Source organism: Papilio machaon, chromosome 7 (assembly GCF_912999745.1).
Source record: "Papilio machaon chromosome 7, ilPapMach1.1, whole genome shotgun sequence".
NCBI lineage: Eukaryota > Metazoa > Arthropoda > Insecta > Lepidoptera > Papilionidae > Papilio > Papilio machaon.
In genome coordinates this window covers 8,463,122-8,485,089 of record NC_059992.1, presented here as the reverse complement: position 1 = coordinate 8,485,089, position 21,968 = coordinate 8,463,122, and the positions used below count along the sequence as shown (strand labels likewise).

The 21,968-nt window shown below is 33.4% G+C and overlaps 4 protein-coding genes across 4 annotated transcripts; 1 reads left to right on the top strand and 3 right to left on the bottom strand.

Moving 5' to 3' along the window:
- Nucleotides 1-222: 222 nt before the first annotated feature.
- On the bottom strand, nt 223-2,894 carry LOC106719502 (probable DNA-directed RNA polymerase subunit delta). Its single transcript, XM_014513851.2, has 3 exons — nt 2,684-2,894; nt 1,073-1,256; nt 223-901 (listed from the first exon to the last, which is right to left on the bottom strand). Exons 1-3 carry the CDS (start codon nt 2,786-2,788, stop codon nt 849-851), a joined length of 342 nt encoding a protein of 113 aa, XP_014369337.1. The 5' UTR covers nt 2,789-2,894; the 3' UTR covers nt 223-848.
- A 2,045-nt stretch (nt 2,895-4,939) lies between these two features.
- LOC106719379 (DDB1- and CUL4-associated factor 8) lies at nt 4,940-12,158 on the bottom strand. Its single transcript, XM_045678556.1, has 11 exons — nt 11,882-12,158; nt 11,467-11,809; nt 10,841-11,100; nt 9,949-10,122; nt 9,479-9,654; nt 8,706-8,893; nt 8,050-8,218; nt 6,828-6,973; nt 5,793-5,991; nt 5,306-5,425; nt 4,940-5,188 (listed from the first exon to the last, which is right to left on the bottom strand). Exons 1-11 carry the CDS (start codon nt 11,997-11,999, stop codon nt 5,045-5,047), a joined length of 2,037 nt encoding a protein of 678 aa, XP_045534512.1. The 5' UTR covers nt 12,000-12,158; the 3' UTR covers nt 4,940-5,044.
- Nucleotides 12,159-12,762: 604 nt separating this feature from the next.
- LOC106719380 lies at nt 12,763-19,666 on the top strand. The gene is made up of 7 exons (XM_014513716.2): nt 12,763-15,544; nt 15,625-15,687; nt 16,099-16,432; nt 17,035-17,703; nt 18,224-18,378; nt 18,858-19,028; nt 19,456-19,666. The coding sequence occupies exons 1-7, from the start codon at nt 12,843-12,845 to the stop codon at nt 19,601-19,603; spliced, it is 4,242 nt and encodes a 1,413-aa protein (XP_014369202.2). The 5' UTR covers nt 12,763-12,842; the 3' UTR covers nt 19,604-19,666.
- A 51-nt stretch (nt 19,667-19,717) lies between these two features.
- On the bottom strand, nt 19,718-21,525 carry LOC106719523 (acylglycerol kinase, mitochondrial). Its single transcript, XM_014513879.2, has 4 exons — nt 21,335-21,525; nt 21,065-21,245; nt 20,803-20,920; nt 19,718-20,590 (listed from the first exon to the last, which is right to left on the bottom strand). Exons 1-4 carry the CDS (start codon nt 21,442-21,444, stop codon nt 19,752-19,754), a joined length of 1,248 nt encoding a protein of 415 aa, XP_014369365.2. The 5' UTR covers nt 21,445-21,525; the 3' UTR covers nt 19,718-19,751.
- Between the last annotated feature and the right edge of the window lie 443 nt (nt 21,526-21,968).

Sequence of the window (21,968 nt, the reverse complement as noted above, 5' to 3'; positions counted from 1 at the left end):
CAGAGAGAATGGTATATGTATTGGAAGCGAACACGCTATGTTCCATTGCCGCTTACAAAATGCCAGGTTTCACTCACTCAATATATATACACAATCTCTCGATTATTATATATAAGAAAAGGATAATTTAAGGCTCTGCGACTTACGTATTTTAAATTTAAAAAATTCCATTTGTTCTGACATTTTCATAGAAAAATATCACAACTTTGTTACACAACGGGCTCATAGGATTACTTCTAAATACAGAGCAAATTTTCACTTAGACATAAAGTTTACTTTCAAAAAGAAAACACATTTGTACATCTCATGACAAAAATTCAACAGCATTCCACTAAGTCTTAATTGTTAGCAGCGAGCGCTGCAATGTACATCAGACCGCTTTCTGTTTAAAACTTATAACATTGTAAAAAATTGAAAATCTGCATTGGATTAGACTTAATTACGGTTTGTTGTCATTTATTAAATTAATTGCACCCGTTTTAGGTGGGAGCGTCGTCGGCCCCGCGTGTTCCCAACTGGCCACCGCGAGCGCAGGGCCGCGGGCTCGTTGCACCCTTATATTAGTTCATTTTATTATTAAAATTCATAACTATGTGGCAAATTAAGAAACAAAATTCGACTACTAAAACTTTAAATGGCAACATGATTATTTCTTATACAGTTTGAGAAAGATAGTCTCAAAACGGCGCAACTTTCGGTGTATCGTAAGTGTGCAGGAACATTTTCAATCGTCCAATATAAGGGTGTAACGAAGGGTGCGTTGGGGCGAAGCGAGGCCGCGCCAGTCCGGGCCGTCACGTGCACTAACACTTCACTGTGACATTGTCCTTATAGAGGCACGGGGCGTATTACGCATCCTCTTCCTCCTCTTCCCCTAATAATTCCTCTTCCACCTCCTCATCTGCAACAAAACATTAATTATTATTAAAACACAACAGTACTTTTAAGCATACATTTTAGCGTCAACATACTTATGTTTAATTTTATTCCAAAGCAAGTCAGCCTAAATTATTAATCAACGTTTTTTGTATAGATAAATTATTTCAGTCGACTTAAACAACAGATATTGTACCTTCGAGATCGTCTTCTTCGCCCTCTTCTAAATCTTCCTCGTCTTCGTCACCTTCGTCTACTTCCTCATCATCTTCCTCCTCCCCCTCGCCTTCTCCTTCCAAATCGTCCTCTTCACTATGTGCTTCGTCGTCTCCGCCGCCATTTTCTTCTTTTCGCGCCTTTTTTGCTTCCGTCGCTTTGTCCTTATAAAAAAAAGAAACAAGGTTATTTGGCGGGAAAATTCCCGAAAAGGAATGTACAAAACTACGAAACACTGCATTTTTACTAGTATTAGTAGATCAAACAAGTGAGAACTGGCTTTCGGCCAATTGATGAATTCTACAATTTGCGCGAATTATTATCGACCTATAGGGTATGTGAATTTTACGCATTTTCTGAAAAGATAATGAATAGCAGGTGGTAACTATTTGTACTGTAGGAATTAAATAGCGTGGGTTACATTCATGTGGGGGAAAGAGAAAGGCGAAGTGCGGTACCGGTGTCATACGGCCGAATTTGCTGTGGCAAATAAAAACGGATGGCGACCGACCCATGACGCCACAACAGTCAACAGACTAAACGCTATGGCTCAGAACACCATCTTAATTTACAAGCATGAAAATTTAGATTTCAGTACATACTTCTTATCACTTTCAGACAAAAAACTGTATTCATTTTAAAATATCACATGCGTATTACATTTGTGTCGTGTTTTGAATTTAGGTTACATTGTGTGACAGAGACAAAAGATATAGTAAGCTCTTGAAGATAGTTTTCCAAATTCCCGCCTATTTCGTGGTTACAAATACATTACAAAATCGATAACTTAAATGTTCCAATGGATAAAACAAAGGAAGTCTGAACTAACTACAACACTCTAAACACCTACATGCAAATACGCCGGGTCATTGACTACAGTTTTGTGTAAAGAATAAGCAAAATAAATGCACAACTGTGCGAGCTGTATAATTTATAGCTTCTATGTAGTTTGATTAGTATCCTTTGTGCTGCTAGGAAAAGAAAATTAAGTAAATGATAACATCAACTTCTACGCTACATAAGACAACACACACTGACATTCGCCGGCCATGTTTCCATTTAGCGTCACGCTACACGACCGTACATCGAAGTGCGAAAATTAGACAAAAATAGCAGCAGACCACAAATAATAATACTCATAACAAGCACTCTTATCGGGATAGAGACGAGACGTGTTTGATTTTTGTTTGTAATAATAACTTAATCATTGAAGGCAAGCGTACGTTCCCGCGCCATATTTTTTTTCTGCCAAGGTCATGCCTTCGTAAAACGGGTAAACAAAACTTTAAACCTCCAAAAGATTGAAGATAAATCGATATTACATGTATAATGTATTGAGTACAATAAGTATAACTTATATTAGTACTGACTCACCGATTAGCTCACATACTAAAATATGTATAGAGTCTGAAATGACATCCAAAAATAAGCCGGCTCTCAATGTTTCAACGCTCCTGTAAAGCACTTTCCATAACCACGTGGGACATGATAGTTGAAAAATTGACCGTATTAACTTTACCCTATATTGCAAGCGTTCAATAAAATGGCGAGCGGCTAAAATGAATACATTTAGCTTGACATGTGCACTCACCTCTGCTGCCCTTTTGGCTCCTTTTAGATCACTTTTCGCATCCCCAGTCTTCTCGTCTCCGACCTTGTCAACGGCCACTTCACTGTTATTTTCATTGGTGCTCATGTTTGTTCTGATTTTTGTTAATTACTAGAAATAATAGGCTAGGTATATGGTTACTCCAACCCGACGCACGACTGACTGATCGAGTGAGCGGGCGGGCGCGATGGAGATGATTTTGAAAACGAAGATGGCGCGGGCTTGTATACGCTGGCCTTCTGATTGGTCGGAACCGTTCGCCATTAACAAGCCTAACTAGCATGTGGGTAATTTTTTTTAGATCGCATTTTTGTTATACTATTACTTGAACTTTACCAAATGTTGCTAAAGTATGTTAAAACCTCTAAAGAGTCGTTTAATATTGAATTAATTGCTTTGCGCCACGTATTTATTAAATGAACCGGGAAAATAATAATCAATAAACGCGATTAGTTTCGCATAATTACGCTACGCGGCGCTGACATCAATGGATTTTTAATAGCGGGAAACTTCAATGACAATCAAAAGAACATGGCAGGTATTTTTATACTTTAAAATTTTCTCAAAGTTGTGCTGTCAACAATTTTCTATCCTTACTGCGTATTTAATTCTGTTGTCATATTCAAGTAAGAATTTATTGATTTGATTTGCAAACATGCATTCTATTTTGTTTTAAAATTGTTTCAAATCATTTTTATTTTTAATTAAAAAAATAACCAGGAAACTAAACCGCTTTTATAAATTGATGTTGAATAAAAATACATGAAATATTAAATTTTTCGTTTATTTACATAATTGAAACTTACGAATGTTATGGATCATGCAATATCTCACATACTTTTAGTATAAATGAAAACAAAAGAAAAAAAAGCACATGTAGTATCTTGTACATATCCTAGCAAGATAAGGAACTATTTTATATTAAATGAATAACAATGATACAAATTACAGCAAAAAAAAAAAAGTTTTTCTTAGATAAACATACTAATTTAACAACTATTTTTTCTAATGTATGTAGGAAATAAGTTATATACGTATATAATATAAATGTAAAATATTTTACATTGGTGTACGACATTCACATTTAGAAATTTTAAATGTTACATTTACTCGCGTGATCAAAATCTTTTAAAATATGAAATGACATACAAAATGTTTTTTTTTTTTAAATACTACTAAAGGCAAAACAAACATTTTGATGTATTCCACTAAAGAAGCATTTTCTAATTTAATATTTTATTGTATACGACAATACACAGTGGTTTTTTATTCACCAAATGACATCTAACATCTAAACATGACCATAGATAATTTTTTTTTCTTTTTTAACAATTTTTTTTTTAGTAATCAATTTTGAAATTGTATGAAAACGTGTAGCGAGTACACAATCTAAACTACAATTATAAAACACAAAATATTATATCACAGGCATAAAATATAAAAAAACAAAACAAGGGATGTTTTGTTAAATGTTTATTAAAAAGTAACAATGGAATAGTGAATGAGTGAATGATGCATTTAATAGAAAAATAATCGTAAAATTCTAATCTGAATGAACGAGAAGTTTCTATGCAGCCATATGCATCTTTGTATGGAAGAGCTTCAAATATCGTAATGTAATTAGAATAAAACTCAAATTAATTTTAATATGTTTGTAATTATAAATCACGTCGACTAAAATTTTTAATATGTATTTTATTTGAGAAAAAAGTACTGAATTTTTTAATTAAGTATTTTTTTATGTAATGATAAATAAATCACAAAACCATAGAAACTATAAAGTGAACTGCACAGGATCAATTTTGTCAAACTCTGTTACTTTAATTTGACATTAAATGTCAAGAAATGTTCTTGACATAGATTCGACAGTTTGACCAAGCACTTTATTGAAATTTACTTATTCAGAAAATGTCAATCTTTACAAAGTTACGACTTTAGTTTTTGGCTATATACTTCTGTCAAATCTTGTGTTGCAATCAGTCGTTATGGCCGCTAAGGAGAACCCATAGTATTGATATAGGATTAAAAATTCACTAGAGACTGCAGCAGTTGAGTGAGACAATTGTGTTAGCAAACTTGAACTGCTCTTCGTAGATGAATGTATTAGAGCTGTGTAGAAATAGTATGAGAATATTCTTTAAGATTCTACAACATTCCAGAATGTTCAGATGATCGTTCACATTCCAGAATGCTCAAAATGAACGTACAACATTCCAGAATGTTCCAGATAATCTTACGACATTCCAGAATGTTCCAGATAATCTTACAACATTCTAGAATGTTCCAAATGAACGTACAACATTCCAGAATGTTCCAAATGATCGTACAATATTCCAGAATGTTCTAGAAGGCGGTGCAGGCGTTGCCATCGAAGTCCAGGTTCCTGCCGAGCGCTTGCGGGTTGTCCTCTCGCCACGCGCTGTATATCGCAGGCAGGAAGTCGTTGAATAAAGGACTTCGCAGAGTCACGCTGTTCTCGCGTATCACCTGGAAAAATAACATAAATGAGGGTAGGCAGAGAGGAAAAAATTAATTATTTAATAGTGTTTTAGTGTTTCCACAGTGCATATAAGCAACTATAATTTAATGTAAATAAGAAACTACCTTCTCCATTCCCTCGTAGTCAGGATCAGCTTGCTTTATAGGTACCCAGATCTTGACGTCCCTGTCTAGACCGCTGGTAGCCAGCACGGGGAAGCGAGGATGTGCTTCTATAGAGTTCACCTTAAACACAATTCAATGTTCGCATTTATAAACAATCAAATTTTTCTTCTTTATAATTAAAAAACTTGAGAGGTGTCCAGGGACACCCGGATGGAACGAAGTTCCTTTCTATTAATTAGTGAAGGAACCAATGTTTATTCTATGAATAAAAAACTTAAGTCTTCACAAGAAGTACATTTTATTTCTATGAATTTTCGTTATATATTGTCACGTCGTTGCCATGGTGAAGTAGTTCTCATTCGTCTATAGCAAACAGTGTCGTGACAACTTTTCGTAAGAATTTTTTCCGTCTAGCCCCCTTTCACAACCCGCGATAAGGAACTTCGTTCCAACAAAGAAAAATTAGTTAAAAAAAATTGTAACTAACAACTCCATTAATATCAGCATACAGCCATTGAACTATGGCTTCACTTTCCGCATCCCAGATGTAAAGATAAGAACAATCGGAGCCTGACACCACATACTGACTGCGAGGCCCAAAGAATGACACCCCTTTGAATGTGGCACTATTCCGATGACCTGTATACCTCCGTCTGTATCCCACAGCGTCTTCAGCTGACATGTCACTGAAGATAAAAAAAAAAAAAATTAGTAACTAGCTGTCGCCTGCGACTTTGTGTAAAAAAATAGCCTATAACATGCTTGTATACATCAGCTACTTTCCCATTAAAGTCCCATCAAAATAGGTACAGTGGTTCCGGAGATTTTCCGGAACAAACCTTGTTTTGCGGACAAACATACAGACAAATGTTTTAAAAATTTATAGAAATTACCTGCGAAAAACATTTCCCCTCCCTTGGATAGGAAAATTAAGATTTGATCTGATTGACTTTTTTATTTTTTAACATGTAAGTTACACAAATATTAAACTAAAGTTAAATTATACATTTTAAATAAAAAAAATACAGTAATTTTTTTTTGTATATACAAAAAGCACAGATTTGCAATCTATATATAACTAGCTTTTACCCGCGACTCCGTCCGCGCTGAATAAAAAATAGAAAACGGGTAAAAATTATCCTATGTCCTTTTCCTGGTTCTAAGCTACCTGCCCACCAATTTTCAGTCAAATTGATTCAGCCGTTCTTGAGTTATAAATAGTGTGACTAACACGACTTTCTTTTATATATATCTATATATCTTTATCTATATATCTAATATAGATAAAGTCTCAAAATAGATAAAGTCAAAAGTATCTAAGTCGTGTTAGCTACACTATTTATAACTCAAGAACGACTGAATCGATTTGACTGAAAATTGGTGGGCAGGTAGCTTAGAACCAGGAAACGGACATAGGATAATTTTTACCCCGTTTTCTATTTTTTATTCCGCGCGGACGGAGTCGCGGGTACAAGCTAGTAGATAATAAATACATTATCTGTCATATTATAAAATAACAGACCTGTCCTCGATATATTCATCTTGTTTGGTATCAATAAGGTATATATCCTCATCATTGTATGAACCCAATATTTTGGTGCCATCGTGATTATATATCGCACAAGTCAGATGCTTGTTCAGAGGCTGTTGTCGCTTCTTGTTGTTCATCTGGAAATTGGAAATAATATTGTAAATAAGAATAATCTAGAATTGAAAACAAGCATCATCATCAAGCTGCCCTTATCCTTATAGAGAGTCAACACAGTATGTACTATTCCTCCATACATCTCTATCAGCCTTCATATCTGAATTTACCCCCTTCTTACGCATATCCTCTTTCACACAATCCATCCATACTTTTTTTGGTCTTCCTCTACCTTTATAACCATCCACATTCAATCTCATCACTTTTTTATTTATATGATCATATCTCCGTATAACATGTACAAATCACGCTAACTTTCTGTTCCTTTCTCGATAACTGGCGTTACTTTCAAACTTATGATATACAAGCATTAATACACAAAGTGTTGTGAAAACTATTTATAAAATTAAAACAACTTATTCGTCCTGAATCCAATTTTAGACTATATATTTTTTCACATATACATCAAAAGAAAACAATAGAAAAAATAAATTATAAAAAAATATGTCATTCGATATTTGGTTTGAATATATTAGTTGAGTAAAATCTTTTTGCTATTCTTTAACACAAAGGGTAATCTTATCTTACTAATATTATATAGGTAAATGGGAATGTTTAGATGGATGGATGGATGTTTGTTTGGAGGTATCTCCAGAACGGATCAACGGATCTTGATGAAATTTGGCACAGATGTAGAACATAGTCTGGAAGAACACATAGGCTACTGATATTTTTTAATACACGCGTACGGAGTCGCGGGCGACAGCTAATTTAAATTAGTTCTATCTCTAGTACTATAGAGAAAAATTGAAAGATCAAATTAGGTGGCGCTAGCGTCATCTGTCAAATTTTTTATACGTCATGCTAAAGATATTGAAAATATATATGTATATTTAAAATTTCTGTTATAAATAATTTATACACAAACAGATAGACAGACAAAAATTTTAAATATCAATTTTTCATTATCAGCAACACAAGAACACGTACACAAAATATGTTTTTTTTTAATCTCAATATTACATACAGACACTCCAAATTTATTATATATATAGAAGTATCGATATAGATAAAAGCGGATATTTTTTTTTCTGGTTACCATGGCAATGTGGAAGGGGCAGTAAGATGCGGCTGGAGCACTGGGACGACGACGGTCGTACACGTGCATGTAACGGTCACGACCAGCCACCAGCACCTTGTTGCCAGTACAGTCCACATCCACACTGTACAGCGGCACTGTCAGACCATCGCGGCGCACGTGTACCAATCTATAACATATACATACAGCGTCTACATCGATAAAATCTAGATATTAAATTATTCACAGGTTTTTTTTTTGTTGGGAAAACGAATCTTAAAATCTAACTAACATAAATACGAAGGGCTTAAATGAACATAGTCTGCAAGAACACATAGGATAATTAAGTGTTTTTTTTTTAATTTGACTGGAGCGAGTAATTGTGAATACATTTTTGTGTAGATGTTCAATACATTCAGTTTCACTACTATTTTTGACACTTAAGTAAACTTGCACTGAACAAAAACATGTGAATCAGCTCTAAGCCGAATCATAGACTTGAATCGTTGAGCGGCTCAACAACTAATTTGGCATCTCGTAGCTCAATGCGATGTACAACAAGAAGTCACAGAGCGAACAATTATGTTACAACAACAACAAATTGACCTAAACTGTGAGCCGGCTCACTGGTCTTCAAATATGTGAACTGATCTGCAAGTCATCAATTTATGTCATACTTGGTGGGTGTGTCGGTGCGCACATCTGCGAGCAGCACGAGGCCGTCCTCGCCGGCAGAGATGACTTCATGCGGCGCCTGCGCACTCACATGCAGCTTGTGTGCAGAGCGCGCATGTGTCGCCAGTCGTCGTCGAGCCACGCCCGCGCCACTACTGCCCCCGCTCGGCGCGCACTGCACCAGTCGCACCTACATACACCATATGTGTCTAGATCAGGGATTCCCAAACTATTTGTTTTTAATATTACAAGGTGGCAAACGAGCAAGTGGCCACATGAATTCGCCGAAATGGCGAAGCGACCGCTGCCTCTATAGTCTATACGTTTGCAATTTCAGATGCGTTGCCTAACCTCCAATCGACGAAGGAGATGCACAAAAAGATAATATTTAACCTTCCTATACATCTCCTCCTCCATAAAATCCACCTCCCCTTCCCATAAAATTGACAAAATGTGTCAAAATGTATAGAAAAAATATGTAATCTAACAAAAGTTAGTCACTTCCACACATCATTGACTAACAATCAACCACCATACAATTTTCATGTAACTTTCTCACACAGCCGCATTGGAATGGTCTGTCCTCAGGTATATTCAAACCATAATTTAGGGTTCTTCAAGATGACATGTAAATGTCCATGGGCATCATTGAACACTTCGGTGTTCCTCGTTTGCTCTCTTTTCTTATAATTAAAAAACATTGTTGACTTTACCATAAGTGATTTCGCTTATCGAATGTTTCTTTTACTAGCCACAAGTCGCAGTTGTTAGTTACCTGACCATCCCTGGAACAAGTGACAATATTCAGCTGGCTCCGAGCATTCAGATAGAGGAACTTGCTTTGAAATACATTAGATCTGTGCCCTGTTTTTATAGTCTGCAAGGCGCGGTTACGGGCCCAATCCCAAACAACAACATTCATGTCATCCGAACCCGATGCTAGAAGATGACCTTTGGAGGAAAAAAAGTACAAAAAATTAATACAACCTGATTATAATCTTACTAATATTATAAATGCGAATGTTTGGATGGATGGATGGATGGATGGATGTTTGTCTGAAGGTATCTCCAGAATGGTTCAACGGATCTTGAAGAAAATGGGCATAGATGTAGAACATAGTCTGGAAAATAACATAGGCGACAACTAGTCTCTAATAATTTCAGGGCAATATGGCTTTTTAAATTAAAGTTTGTTTCTTTATTCTTGTTAGCAACAGGTTGCTTCTTAATGTAAGAAAATCTTACCCTCGGGGTGGAAATTTATAGAGTTAACACATCCATGGTGTTTGTTGAGATTATGAAGTTTTTCAAGTCTATAAACTGCATGAAGCGACCCATAGAATTTCTGCTCAAACTTCATGGGGCTCTGCGCCGTTTTACCGCAGGGAAATGTCAGACCCATCTCACGGTTTACTACTTCTGCAAAAAAAAAAAAAACAATAACACACAGAGTTGATCATAACTTAATGTTGACCAAGTTGATTAGCACTTTAATGTTTGTAAAAATAATCTCTGTAATAAAGATCAACAAAATTTGACTCATCATCGGCTCACTATACATCCACAATGAAAGGCTCGGAGCCTAGCCTAAGTCAGGGATGACTAGGCCATAGTCAACCACACTGGTCCAGTGCAGATTGGTTGACTATATCTTTGAATTTCTTTGCAGATATGTGCAGGTTGCATCACAATGTTTTCCTTCACCATAAGAATGTCAGGGTAAAGGAACATATGTAAATCGATAAACACTATATATGGTGGGATTCAAATGCAGGACCTGCAGATTACAAGTCAAGTGCTTAATCCCTGAGCCGCCAACATTCTTGATTGATTTTTATTTATTTATTGTAATACAATTTTGTAAATTTTCAATTAAGTATTTTAACATAAAATAAACAAATATATACATAGGCTATTCTTTCCACTTTAAATTAATTTTAATTCTAAGCACAAATCATATTTGAATTGGTCTTGGATTTTTCAAATTTTAAGATAGGTTATTAAAATTTTCATGCATGTTGTCATCTTGGAACATTATACAAGTTGCTGTGCAAAACACAAATTTATTTAGTAGAGTGTAAACAGATGTGCAGTGAGCTCTTGAAACACCAAAAAGATTTCAATGGTCTATACTTACCCCTTACAATAATATAATCATGCTTTGGTCTTTCCTTCAATAGTACTTTAGGGGGTGGACCAAAAAGTCCTTCTGTATTGTTTCCTAATAAGTCTTCATTGTTGTCCATGAGTGCTGCATTGATGCTAGGACTGTTAGACCAGAGACCATCATCATCACTGGAGTCCATGGGTTGAAAGTTGACATTATCACTCTCAAAGCTGTAGTTACTGTAAGAACTATTACTGCTGCCACTTGTACTGCCGCTGCTGTTAGAGCTTCTGTGTAACAGATAATATTAAGTTCTTTAATTTGAGAAATTATGTCATCATAGTATTTAATAGACTAGAAGGTATTGGGGTATTCAATGTATTGGGTTGTTCGGAAAGTCATTTCGTTTTATTTCCATTTTCTATGTTTATTTCTGTGTTTGTTTCTACTTTCTATGTTTATTTCTATGTTTGTTTCTATTTTCTATGTTTATTTCTATGTTTGATAATGCCTTTATCAGCGCCAACTGACCTTTCAGGATGTAGTGCACATTTGTCGAAAATACACGAGTCCTAAGTCGAGAAAAAACGAAATGACTTTCCGAACGACCTATTATTATCAACATTCTCATCAAAACTGTTAGAAATAATACTCACGAACTTGATGAATCTTGAGAAATGATAGTCAAAAGATGTTGCATTTCATCACCATCACCATTATTATCCTCTGGAGGTAAGCCCACCTCACTAGCAAAATCATCAGAGTCCATGGAAGACTCATCGGAATCTGGAGTCTTTCTTTTCCTGTAATTTCTATCGCGACTGTGGTGACGAAGGTTTTGCATCATAACCCGAACCATATTGTCAGATGTGCCAACGTTTACCACGACATTTGAAGGCCCAGAAGCGGACAAAAGATCCTCACTACTCGTACTTTCCGATTTATCTGGGGATATACCACTATCAACTACCTCTTCTTTATTATTACTACCCTCCGCAGCTAAAAGCAGAAGAATAAAATGTTATGTACGTAATTAAATTGCTAAAATGTACATAGGAATCCTTATAATACCTGCATCCTTGGCGCTGTTTTGAGAGCTTCCATCGTTTAATTTTAACTTTTTTCCACTTATTTTTCGACTAGCAGGAGAATCGTTAACCTCGTCATCGCTCGACGAATTATCTTCCATATTTTCCTAAGTTTATAGCAGCTTAACAGAAAAACTAAAAACACTCAACTTGCGATACTTAGCACTTAAAATGTTAAACTAAAACAGCTCACGACGTTATTTTACATCAATAAAAACAATAATTCAATGAGATGAAGGATGGAATTTTTTCCTATTCTTTTTCTGACTTAATGATTTTTATTCTATGCCAAAACCCAAAAAAGACGTAAAGACTGTTAAAGACGTGAAGATTATAAAAAAAAATATCACAATTTATACAAAACGCAAGGTTCAAGTGTTTTAATTTTTTAGTTAGATTGTTATAGATGAATTTATATCCATAATTTAATCAAATATAAATTAGGGCAATATTTAAAGCTTTAATTCAAAATTATGTCGTTTCCTTTATAGGTTAAAAATTCCTCACAAAATACCTGAATAGGCTCCATCACCTTATTAACTTATTCTTCGAAATTAATAGCCGTAATATCTATATGCACACAATTTCTTTATTTTGCTTATAGTATTCCAAATAGGACTGCATTTGGGCTTTAATTCTACACAAAAATAAAATACGTGACCACACTCATTATCTTTTAATTTATATAAATTAAGAGTTTACTTAAATTGAAAACAAGTAACTGAAATGAAATAATTTTAAATCATGTGTTAAATTGTTTCATAGTTGGTTTAACTTTTTAATATTTATTGCTTTCTTTTGCCTTTTGCTAGAACCGATGTTGTTTGATCTTTGTTCAGTGTCAAAAAACTGTCAATAAATCGTTGAACGTAAACAGATATAAACACATGGGTTGATTCGCCGAATTATTTCATTTGAGTGTATTTAAGTTTTTAACACTAAAAATGCTTCCCCGTGACGATTTAATATCCTTTATGGATCTCCTTGACTTAGATGAAGAAGTTGTTGATACTCGATTGGCAGCAATAATGGAAAGATCAAATTTCATCGAAAACCATCTTACAAATGCTTTGCATTTGTTGAAATATAAACAACTTATTAATTTAAGAGAAGATTGCGAATGCGAAAATGATAAAGAATTTTATTTCGTAAGTAAATTATTAAGTAATCTACAAGAAGATAATGTAGAAAACATTTGTAAAATAATTAAAGTTGTATTATCTCTTAATCCGAATACTTTAGTGTCCAAATCTGAACATTTAGTTCAACAAATTTTGTGCAATATGGAGTTACCTTCACAACCTGTTAAACCGTTGATGAGCATCAATGAAGATCAGGTTACAAAAGTAATTCTTGATTTAAAAGTATGTAGTAGTATTGTTGAAGCAGTTATTAACAATAATGATGTTTTAACACTACCATTTCTGGAAATACCATTAGAAAATGTTTTATATAGTAATGATGATAAACTAAAAGGATACTTTCTAACCAAGACTGTTCCATTATTCTTTAAAGGTGTCCATGGTTACGGTATATTGGACAGAATTTGGAAACATCTTATACAGCTTAATAATAAGACAGAAATTGGTCTTAGAACACTGAGTTGTCTTTCAGACTACTATTTGCCCAGTGTAAATAGTGAAATAACTTTAGAATCAGAAATTGTATTTAAACATCAGTTTTGGGAGATCATTTTGGAAGGTTTAATATCCGATATAACAAACAGAAAGATGTCTATGTATCTGGCTAAAAGAGCACTTGATTATTTAACATTTCTTAAAAAAGATGCTCTTATAAAATCACAGGATAATATAATATTTAAATGGAATTATAAAAATATGGATGAGCAGAAAGTTATATGGGATAATTTTTTTATAGTGCTAGACAGTTTAGAGGAAAAACAAAGTAATATTGCCCTTCCATCTTTAAGACTTCTTGAAACATTGAAAGAAATGCCGGAATGTTGGTTAAATTGTATATTTAATCTTGGTTTGAAACATGATAATACACAAGTTCGTTTGAAATGCATTGAAAATAGATTAAAATTTAAAATACATATTACATCAGAAGCAAATACACTTTTAGAAGCACTGAATGACACATATCTATTTGACAAGAATACAGACTATAATATGCTTAAAAATACACTATCAAATGTGTTTTCAGATATTAAAACGTTAATGTGTATTCTTACCACAATGCCTGATATTAAATGGGCTCCTGTCCCACTATTTCATCTAAGCGAAGTATTGGCAAGTGTACGAAAAGATTTGTTAAGTAAATATGATCAAGCGAGCATCTCAAAAACAATATTAAATATTTTAAAAATATCATGTAATAACATACTCATAAGGAAAGCAGTTCTAGTTAATATCTCACATTTAGTTGGCAACTGTTGTAGAGGATTGCATTGGAAAGAGTATTTAAATTTATATTCACATTTTCATTTTGATACATACACGGAAGAGAGTAGAAATAGTAACCCATTGCTAATGTATTTAAAAGAAAATACATTGTTACTTTCTGATGACATACAACCATTGTTCATTTTAATAACAACTGAGGTAAAAAATATTGATTTTGGTTTATTTTATATACAAACACATCCTGTAGAAGTTACCGGTTTACTAACACTAATTAATAAAATGATTTCAAACATTCAAGACATCAATCAGAGACAATTTGCTGAGAAAATGGAATGTTTTGATGAAGTTGTATCATTAACGAATATTTATAGCAAGACTACAAGAAAAAATAATACAGCTATAGAAAATATAAATCTTATAACAGCTACAGCTTACAAAACTATATTGGAATACTTGATTTCTGTATTGAGAAGTGATAAATATTTAAGTGTACAAGAAATTAACATATTATTTGCTGGATTAAAACCAATGATTGGTAATTTAAGTGATTACAATTCAATAGAGACTGTATTACAAGTGTATAAGTCATGTATTCTAATGCTTGCAGATAGTCAAGTTGATTTAGAAGCAAAGATTTTCTCTGTGCATATTTTGAGTGCTTTATTAACAAGTCCATTGATGATAGAGTATCATAGACATGAAATTTTATCTATAGAAGATTTCCTAAAACTAACTAAGTCAGGTTTAGTAGAGTCTAGTATAAAAGAAAGAAGCGGTAGACTTAAGAATATTTTATATGAAAAATATTGTGAAATTTTATACAATATTATTAAAATTAATAAAACAAATTTGAAAGTGCCAAAAGAGTTTACAATATTCATAGATAATGCAGTAGAATGTGGTGGCTACGGATGTTTGATTTGGATTCTCAAAATTATGAAAGATGTTATACCAATTTTGGATCATGAATTTGATTTGTCTGTATTTTTAGAAAAAATGTGGAAAGAGATAGAAGAATTAAAAACTAATAATCAATATATAAAATGTATTGAAGAATTTGTTAATATAATAACTGAAAATTCACTATTAATTAAGCCTGAATATAATAATTTATTTCTATCATATTGGCATAAAATAATTGAATATGGTCCTTTAAAGAATTCTCCATTATTCTTTCTAACGAGACAAATAAATGGGAAAGATTTGTCTAAATATAGTCACATGATTTATGCTCTGTGTGACATATTATTATACTGTCCTATTCCTAGAAAAGATCAGAGGTGAGGGTCATAGATTATAAGTCGATAAATTCGTTAAAACAGACTTTTAACAAATCTTTATATCCATAATATGTTTTCAGGATTACCGATAACCTTTCAATTGAAATTTTAAATCAAAATAAATATGGCATTGATAACAGAAGGTAAGAATTACATATTATATCCAATGGATTTTTTTCTTCCTCTTATAAGTGGTAGACAGCAACATCCCTTTTCTTATAAGGAAAGGATGGGAAGGTGAAGGCAAATTTGAAGGAGTAGGGGATACATGGGAAGGGGAAATATTCTCTCACTGTGCATCCCCTTCTACGCAGATTAAAGACAGGGAAAATATCTACAATTGTGGATGTCTATGGGCAGCAATCGTTTTGCTATTTTGGCGAATTCAGGTGCTTGCTCGTTTGCCAATTTATATTTTAAAAAAAGTTAGCCATCTAAAATTATTCTAAAAAAAATCTATATTTTTTTTTATATTCCCAATTTTTTTTTTAAACAAATTACTCATACTTATTGTATACTTACTTTCAAATTAATTAAATCTGTGTTTTTTTCAGTTTCGATGTGCACTTTAATTTTCATATACAATATTTATCATACTCTGCATTAAGTAAAGTTGATGATCAAGAAGTTTTAAAAACAATAATAACATTTATTACAAATAAAATAAATATAATATTTACGAGTAAAAAACGATATCATGGTAATTCAAAATCTCACAGAACTTTATTAACGGCTATGCAAACTTTGCTATTAATATTGTTGAAATCTAGAGATGCTCAAATGGACAATATTGCAAATTGGTGTATGGATATATTAGGCTCTATTCCTCATCAACCAAGTGTTAGAATATGTTTGGAATGGTATATAGCTCTTTCCTACTGTTTCAAGGTAAGATGTGTAAAAAGTATTTTATTCAATTATCTTATATATATAAAAGAAAGTCGTGTTAGTTACACTATTTATAACTCAAGAACGGCTGAACTGATTTAGCTGAAAATTGATGGGGAGGTAGCTTAGAACTAGGAGACGGACATAGAATTTTTTTTATCTTGTGTGCTTCTTTTATTATTCCGCGCGGACGGAGACGCGGGTAAAAGCTAGTAATATTATAAATGCGAATGTTTAGATGGATGGATGGATGTTTGTTTGAAGGTATCTCCAGAACGGTTGAACGGATGTTGATGAAATTTGGTACAGATGTAGAATATAGTCTGGAAGAACACATAGGCTACTTATTAAGTTTTTTAAATTCCATGCGGACGGAGTCGCGGGCGACAGCTAGTATACTATAAAAAACCATGCTTCTTGTTTGATGGCCATGCCTATTAAATTCTGTCGTTTCCATATTTTCCTGGCAATTTTGAATTTGGAACTGTTCTATATTCGAATGTGTTTAAATTTTGAATCTTAAAACAGTTGAAAGTATTAGGATTAATGCTATTGTTTAGTCACAGCGTCGATTGAGTTTCTTTTTTAATTTTTTTTTTCAGGAAGTTCAAATAGGTGAGAATATGATAGAGCATTTTAAATCGAAAAATATACCATTGACATCACAATTTATAATTCTTTACTGGATTATTAAATTCAGGATAAAGCATGGTTCTTTAAAAAGCGATGAATATGAATTTGTAATAGACAACCTTCTTTATCACACAATGGGACAAATATTTAGCTTGAGATTACATGCACAATATCTTGCTACAAAATTATACGATTTAAATGTTAACAAATCAGACAAATACGACTTTACTATACAAGTCATAAGAAAAACATTCGCAGACAGCGCCGGAGACAAAGGATTTATAAAGCTTCAAAAGGATTATTTTGCAAACGACTTTGACCTCGTCATAGATTTTATACCAAGTTTCATATTTTATTTTCTACCGAGATATTGTGAGATGTATGTTAATGAAAAATTAGACAAGTCTTTCATAAAAACCATCCTGCAAGATATAGATGACAATTCTTTTGCGAAAGTTTCAAAGAGCGTTTTTAAAACCGAATGGACGAAATATCAAAAGAGACATGATGATATTTACGACGTTTTGATCACCGAAATGAAAGAAGCCGGAGAAGAAGATGAATCAAATACTATTCAGAAGAAATACGTTCCTTGGAATAATATGAGCGATATAAATATGTATGAACTTCAAGATAAGGTATAGAAAACTAATGTCCTTAGTTTTTCATTAAACGTGGGTTTCCGAGACTTAAATCTCTGTATAAAACATATCATCATCTGTCATTATCTTTGACAAAACAGAGATAATATGTTTTAAATGGGGATTTTAGCTAAGAAACCCATGGTAAGATATGGTCCTTCGTACTTGGCAACATAAATCTTTGAAACCCGACGATTTTAGTCGCTAAGCGACTGCAATATAGTGTGATAGATACTACACAGTCATGCGTCGCCGACATTTAGTTCTTTAGTCGCCAAAATCGCTCGCAAAATGTTCCTCAAGGTCATTGCTAGAAAAGTCACTGCGGTTTTCAAGATGGCGGAGTAATCTATACAGTTGATGTAGTCGCTATGTCTGTGTGACTGAAGACTGGGTTCGATTCAACGTTGCGTGTAAGGATACAATATAAGTTTCTAAGATTTACGTTGCCTTATGTACGAAAGGTTTAAGATTAATACTTTAATTTTACTTATATTGCTTTTTTTTTCATAATCAGAAAGGCAAAAAGGGTGAACTCATAGTGGTGGCCTCATTGATCGATAAACTGCCGAATCTTGGTGGATTAGCTCGCACTAGTGAAGTCTTCGGCATTAAAACTTATGTTATCGATAGCCTCCGTCACTTACAGGATAAGCAGTTTCAAGGCTTAAGGTATGCCATAAAAATAACATTTAAGTATTTGAGTTGATAAGTCATTAACATAAAGCTTAAGTTATAACAGTTTCTATTAGGAGTTAAGGGGTTACTTTTAAAATGTTTTTTTTATTCCTTTTCTAGCTATAACTAAGGCTGCATAATATAGACTTATCGCTAAAAGTACTATTCATCAAATCTCCTTAGTCCAGTGATTGTCAAACTTATTTCTTTCACCGCCCCCTTTGTAAATCAATTATATATCAGAGCCCCCTAATTTTTATTCAGCCCTAAAACTTAAAAACCACAATTTCATTACTTTAATTAATCTCAATGACCCCCATTTTTTGGGCCCCTTATCGCCCCCACCTAAGTTTCAAACGCCCCCAAGTGGGCATTATCGCCCACTTTGGGAAACACTGCTTTAGTCTCTTATCGTCTTTATTTATTGAAAGTAGCAAGTTATTGTTCATATTTATATGTTTTTCTTTCTCAAGTGTATCAGCGGAACGTTGGATTGATGTAGAAGAGGTGCGACCCAGCGGTCTGAAGCAATACCTCATGGAAAAGAAATCTGAAGGTTATTCAGTGGTTGCCGCTGAGCAAACTTCTTCCAGTTCACAATTGCAGACATTCAAGTTCCCGAAGAAGACATTACTGTTGCTCGGGTATGATTTTAATTAATGTTTTAACCAGAAATAATGTTTGTGCTAGTCAGAATTGGATGCTACGTTAACTGAACGTTTAACTGATCCATGCTTTATAATGTTTAAATATGACAGAACTTATTCTTTTAAAGTTTTATAATTTACTAGCTGCCGCTCGCGACTCCGTCCGCGCGGAATTAAATAAAACATAATAAATAGCCTGTGTATTCTTTCAGACTATTATCAACATCTTTGCCAAATTTCATTGAGATCCTTTGAGCCGTTCTGGAGATACCCTCAAACAAACATCCATCCATCCAAACGTTCGCATTTATAATATTAGTAAGATTGTATATAGACGGCAATAGAGTATAACTTATCAATTTGGTAATTTTAGGCTGTTTCAAATATTCTTTGTATAATTTTTGAGTTTTTAAATAACTTTCAGACATGAAAAAGAAGGCGTATCTTGCGATCTTTTGCCTTTGATGGACTTTTGCGTTGAAATTCCACAGCAAGGTGTGGTTCGGTCTTTGAACGTTCACGTTACCGCCGCCATCTTTGTTTGGGAGTACTCGAGGCAGATCATGTTATAATATGTAAATAAATATTTATTCAACTTTATACAACTGACTTTTAATTTCCATTATTCCTTAAATTACGTTTTTTTTCATTGGATATTAAGGTCTACTGAATTATAGTGACTAATTTAAATATGTGTTAAAGATTCTACAAATTTTATTTTTACACAACTATTTTATTATTATTACAGAACACCTTAACAATATGAGGCAGTAATGTAATTTTAACAGGTTTAACTTCAAATTCTTCTCTGTCTATATCAATAATAACATCTGGCCCGGATTCGTTCGGTAAGAGTTCCACAGTCCTAGCCGCAATGCTTTTGTTATTTTCATCAATGCCTTTAATTCGTTGCCAACCTTCGGAAACAAATTCAGAATAACTGTATTTATTTTTACCTAGTACAACACTAAGTGATGGAATTTCAGATTGACCAAACTTTTGTGGTCGAATTCTAAGATTGCTTGTCTTGAAACATAATTCTTGTAAAATTGCACATTCAGGGTTAACAACCGTGGCGGTGGCGGTTTCCGGTGCACTAGGCATAAAGAAACTCCATTTTCTCTTTACTTCGGGCTTTTTCTGTATACAGTTGTTACAACCTGCGCAAGGTGGTGTATATTTGATCACACCACTGCAATTCCAATTCAGAGATTCTTTATAACCGTTGAAAATATAGGAGGCATAATCTCTAAGTGGCCCATAAAACCAATATTTGTCCCTCTTTGCCATTGTATCTCTAAAGGCACCCCACTCCAGAGAAGTCATTGCATAAATAGGTCTACTGGGTGCCTCTTCTTCATCCACCATTGGTTCAATTTTCATAGCATCTTTCCACTCTGTATCTCCTTTAATGATGGCCATAGATGCTTCTATTAATTGCTTAACTCTATCTACACCTTTTCCACCTTCAAATAAACTGTTTCCAAAACTGTTGGTGCGTCCCAATGGCAAGATGCCAATTGGGAATTGATTTGCTCCATCGTTTCTTCTTAATAAACCTGCAATGAAATTGTTAAACGTAAAATATTACTTTTATCAACATTTAAGCCTTAGGTCCTGCAATAAACATAGGCTTCTGAAATTAGAATTAAACAAGAGAAAGTAGCAAACTTAGCAATAATCTAATAATTGTCATTACTCAGCAGTCCAAGAACATTCAAAAGACAATTTTCATAATTATAATTTGTTTATTGTAATAGTGAATTTTTACCTGTAACAGTTTCCGAGAAAGTTCCATCCCCTCCTGCAACAATGATGGCCTCAGTTCCACGTAGGGTTTCAACAATTTCCTTAGCATTGCCTTCTGATGTTGTCTGTATGACATCCACCTATGTATATAAAATATATTTAAAATAGGTACTATATTAACATATAATTATATTCTAAAATTAATCTTGACCATAGTACATGGACTAGGTACAGTCACATTCATTAGTTTGATGTACAAATATATATTATTAAACATAATTTACTTGTAATCCAGCTAAATGTAGTAATGGTTCACAATATTTCTCAAAATCTCTCTTCGCTTTTCTTTTATTTGCTACTGGGTTTAATATAACCGTAACAAGAGTTGGATTCCTCTCCATGGGTATCAATGTATCGCCATATTTCACGGCTTCACGACATGCTGCACGCATCAAAAGATTTATTCTAAAATGAATAAAGACCAAAAATGGGTAAAACAATATATTTTAAACAACGTATTAATATTTGAAAATTATTAATTTCATTATACTTACTCATATTTCTCCTTGATTTTCGCAGCACCGTAATATAAAGCAACAACACCGACAACAGATTTCTTCCAATTATTTCTAATTGTTTTGCTGAATTTTATTAACCTCTCCATCGTGGAAAATATTTCAGATCGTCTTATATTCTTACATTTATTAATGTTTTAACAAGTTTTGTTTATAGGTTATTAGAATTATGTCAGAATCAGCTGTTAATTTTTCATTTCATCTGTCATTGCTGCTTATACCAAAGACTAAGTACCGGTACCATCTTCGGTTGTACTGTGTTGCACCGTGTTATTTGAAGATTTTTTTGTGACTGAGTAGCCACTGTTTTCGAGGCATTTACTTTATGAGCTTTATGTAACTGGGGGCAGATGACGCTTAGCCTAAACCTCGATGGTTTTTGAAGAATAAAAAGAAGGCATTAAGAAACCACGGTCTGTGTTCTTAAAGAATTTTTATATGCTAAGTGCTAACGTAGATTTTCAAATAGAAAATGTAGAAGTTGCGTTTCAGTTTCACTTGTAGATATTATTAACTTAATGTTATTTACCAAAATATCTCTATAAATACTTATATATCATTGAAAATTTACATAAGTAAATCGTTTTCTTGCCAATTTTACTGAGCAATTTTA

What these genes read in the sequence shown, in the direction of transcription:
- LOC106719379 (XM_045678556.1), bottom strand. Translation starts at nt 11,999, where the DNA reads ATGGAAGATAATTCGTCGAGCGATGACGAGGTTAACGATTCTCCTGCT. An exon ending in TATAAATTTCCACCCCGAGG is followed by an intron (nt 9,655 to 9,948) that starts GTAAGATTTTCT and finishes TTTCCTCCAAAG; the next exon opens with GTCATCTTCTAGCATCGGGT. An exon ending in CGCACCGACACACCCACCAA is followed by an intron (nt 8,219 to 8,705) that starts GTATGACATAAA and finishes TATATGTTATAG; the next exon opens with ATTGGTACACGTGCGCCGCG.
- LOC106719502 (XM_014513851.2), bottom strand. Translation starts at nt 2,788, where the DNA reads ATGAGCACCAATGAAAATAACAGTGAAGTGGCCGTTGACAAGGTCGGA. An exon ending in GAGCCAAAAGGGCAGCAGAG is followed by an intron (nt 1,257 to 2,683) that starts GTGAGTGCACAT and finishes TTTTTTTATAAG; the next exon opens with GACAAAGCGACGGAAGCAAA. An exon ending in CGAAGAAGACGATCTCGAAG is followed by an intron (nt 902 to 1,072) that starts GTACAATATCTG and finishes GTTTTGTTGCAG; the next exon opens with ATGAGGAGGTGGAAGAGGAA.
- LOC106719523 (XM_014513879.2), bottom strand. Translation starts at nt 21,444, where the DNA reads ATGGAGAGGTTAATAAAATTCAGCAAAACAATTAGAAATAATTGGAAG. An exon ending in TACATTTAGCTGGATTACAA is followed by an intron (nt 20,921 to 21,064) that starts GTAAATTATGTT and finishes TTATATACATAG; the next exon opens with GTGGATGTCATACAGACAAC. An exon ending in TTTCTCGGAAACTGTTACAG is followed by an intron (nt 20,591 to 20,802) that starts GTAAAAATTCAC and finishes ATTTCATTGCAG; the next exon opens with GTTTATTAAGAAGAAACGAT.
- LOC106719380 (XM_014513716.2), top strand. Translation starts at nt 12,843, where the DNA reads ATGCTTCCCCGTGACGATTTAATATCCTTTATGGATCTCCTTGACTTA. An exon ending in ATTCCTAGAAAAGATCAGAG is followed by an intron (nt 15,545 to 15,624) that starts GTGAGGGTCATA and finishes ATATGTTTTCAG; the next exon opens with GATTACCGATAACCTTTCAA. An exon ending in TATGGCATTGATAACAGAAG is followed by an intron (nt 15,688 to 16,098) that starts GTAAGAATTACA and finishes TGTTTTTTTCAG; the next exon opens with TTTCGATGTGCACTTTAATT.